The sequence below is a fragment of the Erpetoichthys calabaricus genome, chromosome 8, assembly GCF_900747795.2.
Source record: "Erpetoichthys calabaricus chromosome 8, fErpCal1.3, whole genome shotgun sequence".
Taxonomy (NCBI): Eukaryota; Metazoa; Chordata; class Cladistia; order Polypteriformes; family Polypteridae; genus Erpetoichthys; species Erpetoichthys calabaricus.
Window position 1 is genome coordinate 79175739 of NC_041401.2, and position 12325 is coordinate 79188063.

Genomic DNA, 12325 nt, shown 5'->3' on the forward strand with positions numbered 1-12325 from the left:
CACTTCTACTATGTTCAGATGACTGCTCTATACTCTGATCACCCAGTCAAAAATGCCTATGGTCACACATAAGATGACTGGGCATTATCACAGCACAGATTGTGTTAGGCCTCAGCTAGAGAAATACAAGGTGTAAACATATTTAAAACTAGCATTGTACAACTCCTTTTTTTTTTTTTAAGCTAAATATGGACTCAATGACCAAAGGATCACTGTGACCATGAATATACTAAAGGATAAGCTATATAGTTAACTTTTTTAATATTCTGTTTTTTTTAGTTGTTTTTTTACAAGAAAAGCAAGACATTGTTCTTACCTCTGTGAACAGCTCTTGTGAAGCAAGCTCCAGCCCATTATGGTCAATCATATCCACATCTGCCTTATTATTGACTAATGTTTGTTGCAATACTCTCAATTTTGCGAGATAGTGCTAGGTCAAGGGCTAGATCACTATTTCTGTCCAAATTTCATTTAGTTTGCTGGGAAGCTGGGGAGTGTTAAAAAAAAAAAAAAAAAAAATATATATATATATATATATTGTATTACCACAAGTCCTTTTCCAGGGTGGATTAAGTTGAAAAAATCTAACCCTCCAACTACAACATAAAGTCCTTATAAATCACAGTAAGTAGTGATATTTAAAACAACTTCGGGGCTTCGCTCGCTAACTCCCGTGTTTGGTTTTCCGAATACAAACTTTTAAGATTTTTTTTTCTTTGTAATTGTTGCTATTTCATTAGTTTCACTTTTAATTTCAGAACTTCTGTAAAAACAATATTTGTAATCTTGCGAGTCCCAATATGCTGAATCTTTTTAATGAGGTCAGGACAGGTTTCTCTGTTTGGAATTTCAGCATAGACAAAACGATCTACATCAGCTTTTAATAATTTTATTTTTTTTTTTACAAAGTAACAAAGTAGTAGAGTTCTGCATTGGACTCCTGTCTGTAAAGTCGTGCTATTTTCCATCTCCCAGTTCCAAAAGTACATGGGGTTACCAAGGTGATACCCCCAAGCTTTTGTCTAGGTTTTTGTACAAGGGCTAGACAGAACATTTTTGACTCCTGGGGTAATTTTAGCTTTTTAAATAAGCAGACAGATAAATACATATACACTAACAAAGTAACCAATAAATGCATGTGTGGTAAACTCCGTTTTTGAAATTCTCAAGATTCTTTATTTGTCACATGCCATAGTTATACAGGACAACACGCAGTGAAATGCATCCTGATCCCCCACTTATCAAAAACTGTGCAAAGGTATAAGAATATCAGTTAGATTAACAAAAAGTCGTCAGACTGAAGGATAACAGTATAGTAGAAACATAATAAATAAGTAAAAATTATGTGAATAAAAGTAAAATTAAGTGTTAAGGTGCAATAGTGTAGTAATTATTGTGTAAAACCAAAGTTAGACTGGTGCATAGTTAAATGAGGCAGTTTGTTTGTTTGCGCTACTGCGATCTTTACTTTCTTTTTTTATATTTTCTAATTTTCCTACTTTCATATCCTTTAACTTTCTCCACATGTGTATAAGCGCCGTTTTTTTTTTTTTTTTTTTTTTAGCCTTTCTAATTTCACTGGTTTCATAATCTCTAACCTGCTCTGCATGTGTTTAGAGCCAACGTTTGTAAATGTCTTTATGAAGTTGTACTTTGTCATTTTACTCATGTCTTCATTCTAAGCCGTACAGTACAATACATAGAACAGAATAAATCCTCAATACAGTATAAAAATAAAAATTCTAGAAGTAAGGAGTAGAATTTCACATTAGATGATATCACATAATATGATTTGGATTTGTTTCAAGTCCTGGAGACCTCATTCATCAAGCTGCCTCCCCCATTTTGCCATTCCACATCTGAAATAGCACTGATCCAATGAAAGGACCCCTCATTCCCACGTCCCCATTCATCTGGGATGACTTAACCTTAGGCAGGCAAAACTACAATTTAAAGAGATTGTTATTTCCTTGGGAATTGTTACATATGCATTATTTTCACTTTTACTTTAAAAACAATACTGGTTTTCTTTATTTCCTGCCCCGGGCAAGGTTCCATCTCTTTCTTCCCAGGACGTATAATACTGCTCGTGTTGTGAAGGGTGTTGCAGCTGAACGTACGCTAAGGATATGCCTTTGGATCATTTGCTGTCTTTTTGCTGGTTTCTAGCTGCCTCTTCTGCCTGTCACATGTCGTTGTTTTAAGAGCTGGGAACACATGATGCTTGCCTGCCAAAAGCAATCCAACAACTGCTAGCTTAGAGGTCTGTTGATTTGTTTTAAATGATGGCTCACTGCCTGGTCTCGTGTCACATTGTAAAAGCAATACCTGTCTTTTATTTCTGGCCCACGCCCGTGCGTCTCATGTTTACGGTCCCCGCGAGACGCACCGTGGAAAGTCTCCTTGGTCTCGCGGGTCTTTAAAATGTCTTTCAAGATTATCACATATCGTAGACTATCAGGACAGGGGACAGGATTTCTTTTTATAATAGAGAGACGTGTTCAAGCTATTCCGCAAACTGAATATCTCAAGAAATACGAGAAATAGAGGCAGGCAAAATTACAACTAAGTGATAATGAAAACTTGCAGGAGAATAAACACTTGCATGTATTACTTACCTGATCTTGAGCCCCTAATTTTAAAAACTTACATTCTCAAGTCTACAGATATTATATAGCATCATGTGCACCTATATTTTACAATTATTGCATTTCACAAAACCTGTCTAATCAAAAAAAGAACATGTGCATCCAGAGGAATTTTACACACACTATACCTGAGAGTCCATTTCAATAAGATACAGGAAGACCACATCTTCTCTCTCAACTTTGATAGCTTTATGTAAGGGAAAGTCCGTTTTGGACTTGATCATCTTATACAAAAGTTGAGCACTCATGGTACTAAAATCATCTTTTCGCAGATCATCCTGAACAGAAAAAAATGAAGGTATTTCAAAAAAGAAATTAGGAAACAAATACAACATATATCCAGGGGTGAGGGAATATGAAATTCAGGGGAAGTTTGCACTCACTTATAATTAATCACATATATTATATAACTGCATGCATTCTTACCAACAAGATACAATTATGCAATTTCCCCTCCCCATTTTTAAAATTTAACATTAAGTGCCTAAAGAAGGATATCTTTACTCAACACACAAATAACAATCCTTAAGCTTTGCAAATTCCCAGCAGCAATATGTTCATTAACAAACTTATTAAATAATAAGCAAATAAAACGAAAACCCTCATCATAAATAAAGACTGAATGAACACTGGTTTCCAGATCTGTCTAGGGACTGAAAATAATCAAATGGAAGTATTCAGTTGGGATTCTGTTTCAGCAAAACAGATTGCCAAAGACTTTCTTTTGAACCAAAAAGTAGATTTACTGTATATACTCGCGGATAATCTGAAAATGACATTATCCAAAAAAAAACAAAAAATTGGGCTTTGGCTTATCAGCACACCAGAGATATATATATTTTTTAATGTTAATCTCTTTGAACGTATGAAAAGGCCCTGAAATCCCCAAATAGAAAGTAATGATTAAAAGAAGTACTGTATGTCTAAGTAGAATCACATCTGAAACTTAATTATCTCACCATAAGTTGTTTCTCAGTTACACCAGATATTATAGAAAAGTTGTCATTCATTATGCGCCCAGCTTTTCCTAATAACCAAGTACATCCAACAATCAACAAGTTTATATAAAACCTAGCCAGAGGCAACAGGATTGGCAAAGAAGCACATGCTCTATATATTATTGTTAAGAGATCTCAAATCAGATCAGGTGGATACCTGCAATAATCTCCACAACATTTTGAAAGAATATAGCAGATAAGAAACTAGCAGCATCTTTCAATGAGTGCTCCCGAAATGGTGGCCGAATGAAATTCTTAGTTAGGAAGCCTGACTCTGTCTTTTTTACTGAAGATAATGGTTTAAAGTGAGCAGATACACACCAGTATGGTGTACTGGCTTGTTCCATATATAATTTCCATATTTTTTAATAGTATACAAGTGCCTTTCATGTCCTTAACAGTCTGCCTGTAGATGCATTGGGAATTAATTTTGTAACATTCCCCACGGAACTATGTCAATTAAACCTACTCACAAGATGCTTAAGTTAGTACACAACTTTGTTCCTCTTCTCCGACTAATGCATATCGTTTTTTTTTTTGTTTTTTTTAGCCTTAAGTAATGCAGCTATTTTTACTTCAATATAAACTAAGTACTATGTTAGGCAACTCATTATTTAAGAAGTAATGTTTTCCAGAACTGAATTCATTTTTAAATTTTCACATTTCACTTCTCTGGTTGATGCACTAAATTGTATTTTGGTTAATAATCAAGTATCTATGGCACTTTTCTCTGGATGCAAACATAAAACTGTGGAGTTGAAATTGAATGAAAATTAAATTTAATACTCCAACAATGTACTGATAAGCCTGATATAATATTATGACCTACTAGTATTTGCTCATTTTACATCCCTTTGAACATCAATATGTGCTTTGGCAGCTCAGTCAGTTCTAGGCTTAAATATTTAGCTGCAGATTGTTTAAATTTGATGCCTAGTTGAAGTACTTGTTACATTCTCCCAAGATTCAAGGATATAAACTTGCATGATGCTATTAACTCTCCTGGTTTATACAAACACATTACACATGTAAGTACATACATACATAACATACATTACATACTTTTTAACTGCTGTACCATTTTTAGTCTCTAAGCTTGACATGTAGGAATAAATTGTAAAACGGTCTCATTTTTACAGGAGCACTCTCTCTCTCTTTTTTTGGGACAACTTTCCTTTTTTTAAGATTAATAATAATAAATAAATTGGTTAATAATCATGTTAAGATGTGGATTCTGGCATGTTACTATTAAATCTTAAATGAACTTCTAAATTGAAGATATGCTGTTGCCATCGCAGACGCTGTCCAAAGGGGTCCACCCATATCAACTGCTTTTTGTATGAGCTAGGAATTTGAAATTTAACACAGCAGAACAAAAGTTCAGAAGGATCTGATGGGTACCCCTATACCTATAACGTTGGAGAATGTAGGAGACTCTGAGCATGTAAAGAGGAAAATATGAAATGTTTCCTTCTCAGTTGGTAGCACTGCAATCACCTCTACCTGTTGCAGAAGCAGATCATCCACAAATGGGAAGAATATAATTAAAGGTGGAAAGGACTCCGAACTGGCCTGTCTCCATAAATGTGAAATGTTTGATCACTTTTTACATACGTTGGATGAACGTTAAGGAAAAAACAGCTTCAGTCAGTCTCATACTAAAAGTTAAATGGCAAATGTGCCATATTAGTTGCTAATATACTTGGCAATGACACTATAAACATGTAATACATTGGACCATCCTGTATTTCATTTTATTTTTAAAGTACATTTATTATGACTAGGTATTAGTTGTGCAGACTCCAACCTAATAATAAAAAAGGCAATGGCTCAATTCTGCTTCTTACCCAGTGACTGGCAATGATCTCTGCCACAGTAATTCATGAGGGTGGTGGCACTCAACTCCTCCCGCAGTTTGGTAGAATCTAATGCAATTCCTTACATTCACAAGCGACATGACACCTTTTTCACATCTACATATAAAAAAAATCAATTTTATTTTTACATAGAATTGAAAGTAGAAAATGTTCATGATTGATTAAATTTAAGCAGGCACATGTAATGAGAAAAAATCTCCTCCCAGCCTTCCCCAAATTACTGAACATCCAAGCACAGTTTGATTCTTCAACACTCACTTTTTCCAAAGTGAAGTAATGAAGTAATTTTCTTGCCTGCCTATTGCTATAACAGTTGTCAAATCACTGTGAAATTAAGATGAACTTTTAATTCTTTTTTCCAGCAAAAGAGTGTCCATCCATCCATTTTCCAACCTGCTGAATCTGAACACAGGGTCACGGGGGTTTGCTGGAGGCCAATCCAGCCAACACAGTGCACAAGGCAGGAACCAATCCCGGGCAGGGGTGCCAACCCACCGCAGGACACACACAAACACACCCACACACCAAGCACACACTAGGGCCAATTTAGAATCGCCAATCCACCTAACCTGCATGTCTTTGGACTGTGGGAGGAAACCGGAGCGCCCGGAGGAAACCCACGCAGACAACGGGGAGAACATGCAAACTCCACGCAGGAGGACCCGGGAAGCGAACCCAGGTCCCCAGGTCTCCCAACTGCGAGGCAGCAGCGCTACCCACTGCGCCACCGTGCCGCCCGCAAAAGAGTGTATACCTACTATTTGAAAACAAAGAGCAATTTAACTGTATACCCAACAGCTTTCCAAGAATGATTCATAAACCTTATTACATACATGAAACAAAGACATGCTATAATTGAGAAAATTGCAAGTGACATTGACCCAAAGCCATTCAGCCGGTGAAAACATAATAATTCCTTCACCACACTTCCAACAGCACTCCAGATGTAGAAAGCACATCAGTTTTCTGATCTATTAAACAAGCAAGATACCCATGAAAAAAATGTTCCCGGAAGCAACAGTCCAAAGTGCAAGAAAATCTACACATGTGCCTATCACCTGTTCTTTAAGTCGTGATTCTAAAATCAAAGCAAGGAAAAATGTAATACTGTACTCCACAATAGAATTAGAACGAGCTTGTCAGTACTGAACAAAACCTCCAAGGCTGTCAAGAAATGCAACAATGTTGTATGTTATTTGTCTTACACAGGTGTCCGATGGTGCCAATGGCTAGTCAAACCAAATGAAATACAACTGCCTTCCTGTTTATGGAATGCAGCAGAATGCAGCTAGCACCCCATAATATCTCACACGTGTAAAAAGACAGGTCTGTGGAAATATCTGGCCAGGCATATGACAGAATGCATGTACAAACAACAGATGTGAAAAGCCAGTATAACCAATGGTACTCAGTACTATTTCTCTGCAAAAATAGTGCTTATTTCATCTGGACCAAGGAAGACTTATTTTGCTTCTCAAACCCCAACATCAATCCACATTTAGCTGCTGATAGCAAATGGTTATTAGCAGACTTTTTTAATAGATGTGACATAAATGGAAATCCATCTTTGTGACTGGTTAAAGGCATTACAAGTCCATCTCACCAGAGCATCAAAGTACCACAGTGAATACTGTTGACACTGGTATGGTAACTACCTGGACAACTGAAGCATCACTCGCTGAATGGTGAACCTGAAACTGTGATTTGAAGGTCAATAGACTGATGTGTGGTGTAGATTCATATAAACTGACTTTCTAATGTAACACTAGATGTGAAGTACACTGAGACAGACCCAAGAGTGAGCAGGAAGTCCAAAAAAACTCATATGGAGAGTAAATTGTCTACTAATAAACTGTCTGAGATGGGTGGAAAAATATACCACTTACAACAGAGTTCAATGAGGAGAAGAGAACTCAAAAGGGCCTCATGTTTAAATGCTATGTATGCCCATTTCCACGGTCACTTCTAAATGTATAAAAACTAAACTTGCTATAAAGCCCATGTACATTTTCATGGCAGCCTCAGACCATGCTTAGGCACGTTTTTGCTCGGTTTCACAAACAGGCAGCACCCAGCATCAAAGCAATGCCACCGTTTGTGTTGTTTTCCTTCTTTTCATATTAGAATCCATGAGGTGGGCTTTATCAAATACACCAAAATTAATTTAAGGCACTTGATTGCAATCATTCTGTAACAATATCATAGTACACGGAATGGCCAAACTATTCCAACTACCATGGCTCCTTTACATTGTTAGAAGGCACCACAAATGGAAGAATCGGAACAGAGAATGTATTTATAGATGATGACTGGCTTCTAAGTCAATTTTGATTGTCAGCAGCTATCTTCTTGGAGCTGTGTTCTGAATTGGCTCTGGCTTTACAAAGGCAGACTATGAGGAATTGTGCTCTACCTGCTCCTTTGCAGGTTCTGTCTACCCTTGGGTTTTAGCCACAGGAGTTTTTCAATGTGAATTTGCTGACAATCGGATATTTCATAAACCTCATGGAGTCACGCCATGCCAGCTGTATTGGATGGTATTATCTACTTGTCATCCAGATATACAAGATTTTCTTTCACTTTGGTTGAACTGGCAAACATCAAAGCGCAATTCGAAACAAAGTCTGGTTTGCCAAATGTAATGGGAGCAGTCAACTGCAAGTACATTGCTATTACAATGGCACTGGACAGGTTAAATCAGCCAGGGATGAATCACCAAAAGAATGAGCTGGTTTTGCAGGTGCTTTTTCCACTGACGGTACACCATAAAGGCGCCTTCAGAGAATGAATTTGCTTATGGAAAAAGAATACATTCCACTCTAATATTGTGCTGCTCCATAGTGCACAGAAAGTGTGTCACACTCTGCAAGCATGCTGAATCATGTGGCACACAATCATGGCTTGCCCGTACCTGAAGAGATGCGGTAAAATGAACCTGACTCACCAAATGATCAACCAAATCAGACAGCATTACAACTTCGTTTGAACGTAATTAGCAAAAGGTAATCAAATACAGCACTTATTTTTTAACCACTTCATTTAATTTGTTGTCAATATCACACAGTACAGCGTTTATATTCCTTAGTTCATTGGTCACATCTCTTACAGCATCCACTATTACATTTTGTGACTTCGGAACAGCATCCATCAGCACACAGCCAGATGGCCTCCCAGTGGTTTCCGAGGCAGAGGTGTATGAGCACCCAGCGCCTGAAGATGTGCTGGATACAACAGCACAATTACTGCCTGGAGTCGTGTCCTCGGCATGAGGGTCAGCTTTTGTAATATTGCCCAAAACAGAACAAACAGATGGTGGGCTGCAATTCTCCCTTCATGTTGACTTTGATATCAGACCACTTTTTTTTTTTTTTTTTTTTTTTTTTTTTATTTCGGGCGCTGTGCGACTTTCTTAACTTGAACTTTAGAGTGTCTGCACACTCCATCAATTTCCTTTTGTTGCTTATACCACTGCTTAAGCCAACAAATAGTATTTTTTCCTTGCCTCCAATTTGCATTCACTGAAATTCTTTCCCCACCTTCCCCATGTGCTTTTTTGTCATTGTCTTTGAAACAACACACTGAAATGAAGGGGCTATTTATATTGATTTGCATATTCAAATATACAAATTCTGGGAGGAGTCTGGGTGAGGATTTCGGTACATGCATATGCGTTAAAGTTCACGTTCATTAGGATTTATAAAAGGGAACATGGAACTTGGCATATGCATAGTTTTATGTATATGATTTTTTTGTGCATATGCACATTTTCAGTTTTGTCTGTACGCCACGTTTTAGTGTGAATTCATTATACATAACGCCCATAAGTCTTAAAAAGTAGCTCAATTACTACTATCCTCTATAAACATGAGCTAATCTCATAACACTTTGGGAGAAAAATAAAATTATTCAAGTGAAAATAAGAAAAACTTAATATCTTAAATCACAAAAAAAAAAATCAAATGCATGGAATAAAGGTATACTTCCACAGTAAATGCACTCTCTGTGAAGTGACTTTACATTTGTTCCTACAATCTCCTTTGGCTTCCTGAGATCTTGAATAAGGTACACACAGTGCCCCATGTGAGTATATTCAATTATAAAGTGAGAAGACCCCAAAACTACAAAGCTGAACAAAAACAGCGGGATATTTCTAACATTTTCCATAACATTTTATTTTTGCTATACAACATTTCAAAAGAGTAAATATACCTAGGGCTAAATGTTATTTTTCCATAACTGAGAGAAGTCACATTTTTTTAATTAAAAAAAAACCTCAAGTGCGATAAGGATAAAACAGGAGACTTTATTCACCTTTCACGGAGCAACTGTAACTGGAAACAATTTGCCAGCTTCATTAGATCCGTGAGGAAAACATCATCCTCTTTCAGTTCCAGTTTGTCTGTATACACCCATCGCAGCATTGCCATGGCAACTTCAGGCTTGGTATCTGCTAACCAGCAAGGAGGAAGGAAAAGGAGTAATTGGCGCCAGAAAAGGAGGACAGTAGAATCAACCGTCAAAAATATGCTGATATGAGAACCAGAAACTCATGAGGAAGAGGAAAGTCTCAGCAAATTAGCTGACCAAGCCTTTAAAACGTCAACAACAAACCAGAAGCACAATGCCAGTGATTAATATAAAAATGAAAAACTGAGAAACTATTAGGAAGTTTTTATTTATTTATTTATTTTTTTTTTTAAACATTGTGTAAATGCTCTAAAGCTAACCATTACACATTAAACAGCAATCACGAAAGAATGCATTAGGACCTACCTTATAAAACCAAGACTGATACAAAGAAACAGCTCAAGAGAGACTTTAAAGTGACTAAATGGTGATATACAATCCACTGGGGTGTGCTTTCCCAGGAGAACAGCAGTGTCTATGGCTTTCCATGTTTACATATTTAATTGAACTTTCAGATGCATTTTGTACTTATTATTAAAGCATATTAAGTCAAAAATACACTATGTGCTTTAAGAAATATGTCTCACACAAACCAGAATATGTACCTTCTTGTTAAGCTGTCCCAATCAAGAGAAAATTCCAATATGCAAAAGCAATCCAGATCAAATATTTTAAACTAGTATACCAAAAATCCTATCCATTTTGGACATTGCCAACTTGGGTCAAAAACAAGGCAACTAACAAAATTCAGAATTTGATTAAAACATGCAATTGCATCACATAAAAAAGGAAAAATGACTATAATGAAAGCAAGCATTCCATGATACTCCTCTAACCATTAAAACAATAACCTAACACAAATTATGTAAATGCCTATAGTGTAGTACTGTGTAAGAAATTAAACAGCCTTCTTGACAAATAGTTTGGGGACTGCTCTGCTGCCAATATTAAGGATGACTCACTGGACGATTGTGCACCATGCTATGACTTATGTACAATTTTACACTGGGAACGTTACATTTTAGAACCAAGGGCAGTGTAACAAAGCCTGGGCTAACCTGACATGTCCAGTTCTGTGGTGGATGAAAGGTTGGCCAGACTCCAGTTGTCACTACGTGCTGCCAGGACAAATTTGTGTGCAAACACCTTCTTGTCACCAATTTTTATTTTCAAGTCACTGAGGAAAGAATGAATCCATTAAAATGCATGTTGACTAAAATCAATATACAAAATATTCAATCACAGTATTTGTGGCTAACATACCAACAACTACTGACTCTAACCTGTACTGTTCTTGCTGGTAAAGATCAGCTACAATGCTCAGCAACCGGCTGATGAAGGATTCGCTGGTACTTTCTTGGTTAGCCTGGGCTTCCAGCATAGCACACCTCTTCTCGGTGTCTGCGAGCTTTTGCTGCATCTTGACATATTCCTGTCGCAAAAGCGTTAGGTGTTTCTGCAACTTAGTCACCTCTTCTGTTTCAAGGCAAATAAAATGATAATACAACTGCATAATAACAACAACAAAACAATACATTTTGTTCATATAGCGGCTTCTCCCATGCAGAAAAACTTTTACAGCTAGGTAATCAGACAAAATAAAATGAATGGAGAATCTCGACTGACGAGTTTTTAAGAACCCAGAGAAGTATGTATCCGAGTACTAGCGGACAGATGGAAGAATCCATCCATCCATTTTCCAACCCGCTGAATCCGAACACAGGGTCACGGGGTGGAAGAATCTTGCTGAACCATTTGATCGAACTTAGGATGAGAGGACGAAGAGTAAAGTACTTTGTACATTCACTCTTTAAGATACAAGAAAAATGAAAGTTGGTATGACCCCCACGAGACGGAATGCAAAATATGAAGGCAGTGCTCCGTCTAAGCACAGACGAAGAAGTCGGAAAGTAATCCTAAACTGGCTTCGACACCATACAGGTAAAGACAGCGACCCGTTAGTTTACGTCATCTTTCACTTTCCATTACATATTTACTTTACACCAAGTACTATTAGTCACTGGGCGATGCCGAAGGTGCCGAACCTACTGGTTGTAGGGGGCACGCCCCTCAGACATTACTGGTTGCATCCCAAGCATTTTTTCTAATACATTCAGGCCCGCTTATCTCACAAACAGGCCCACATCCCTAGGCACCGAGAGGCTGACAATGGTTTTACTGCTGACTGAGGCAATTAAACTCCGCATTCCGCCTGTTACGAGCAAGGAGGAGCTCACGGACCTCTGAAATCTTGAGGAACCGTACGCCCAACACGGAGCGCTTCCCGCACCAACCCATCTGAAACGACCACACAGTACCTTCTGCCATGTTGTATCCCGGCTGCTCCCAGTCTATCGCGAGATCTACAGTTGTAGTGCCGAGAAATGAAACTTTG

At 37.5% G+C, this 12325-nt stretch overlaps 1 protein-coding gene across 1 annotated transcript in view; it reads right to left on the reverse strand.

The window, feature by feature from the left end:
* The window catches only part of ankfy1 (ankyrin repeat and FYVE domain containing 1), a 41658-nt gene extending 29333 nt beyond the window's left edge, over positions 1-12325 (reverse strand). The window contains 12 exon segments of the mRNA XM_051931241.1: positions 317-351; positions 353-397; positions 399-464; positions 467-487; positions 2777-2926; positions 5494-5517; positions 5519-5554; positions 5556-5619; positions 9835-9970; positions 10989-11107; positions 11214-11406; positions 12249-12325. Of these exon segments, the coding sequence (XP_051787201.1) occupies positions 317-351; positions 353-397; positions 399-464; positions 467-487; positions 2777-2926; positions 5494-5517; positions 5519-5554; positions 5556-5619; positions 9835-9970; positions 10989-11107; positions 11214-11406; positions 12249-12258 (899 nt within the window). The 5' untranslated portion in view covers positions 12259-12325.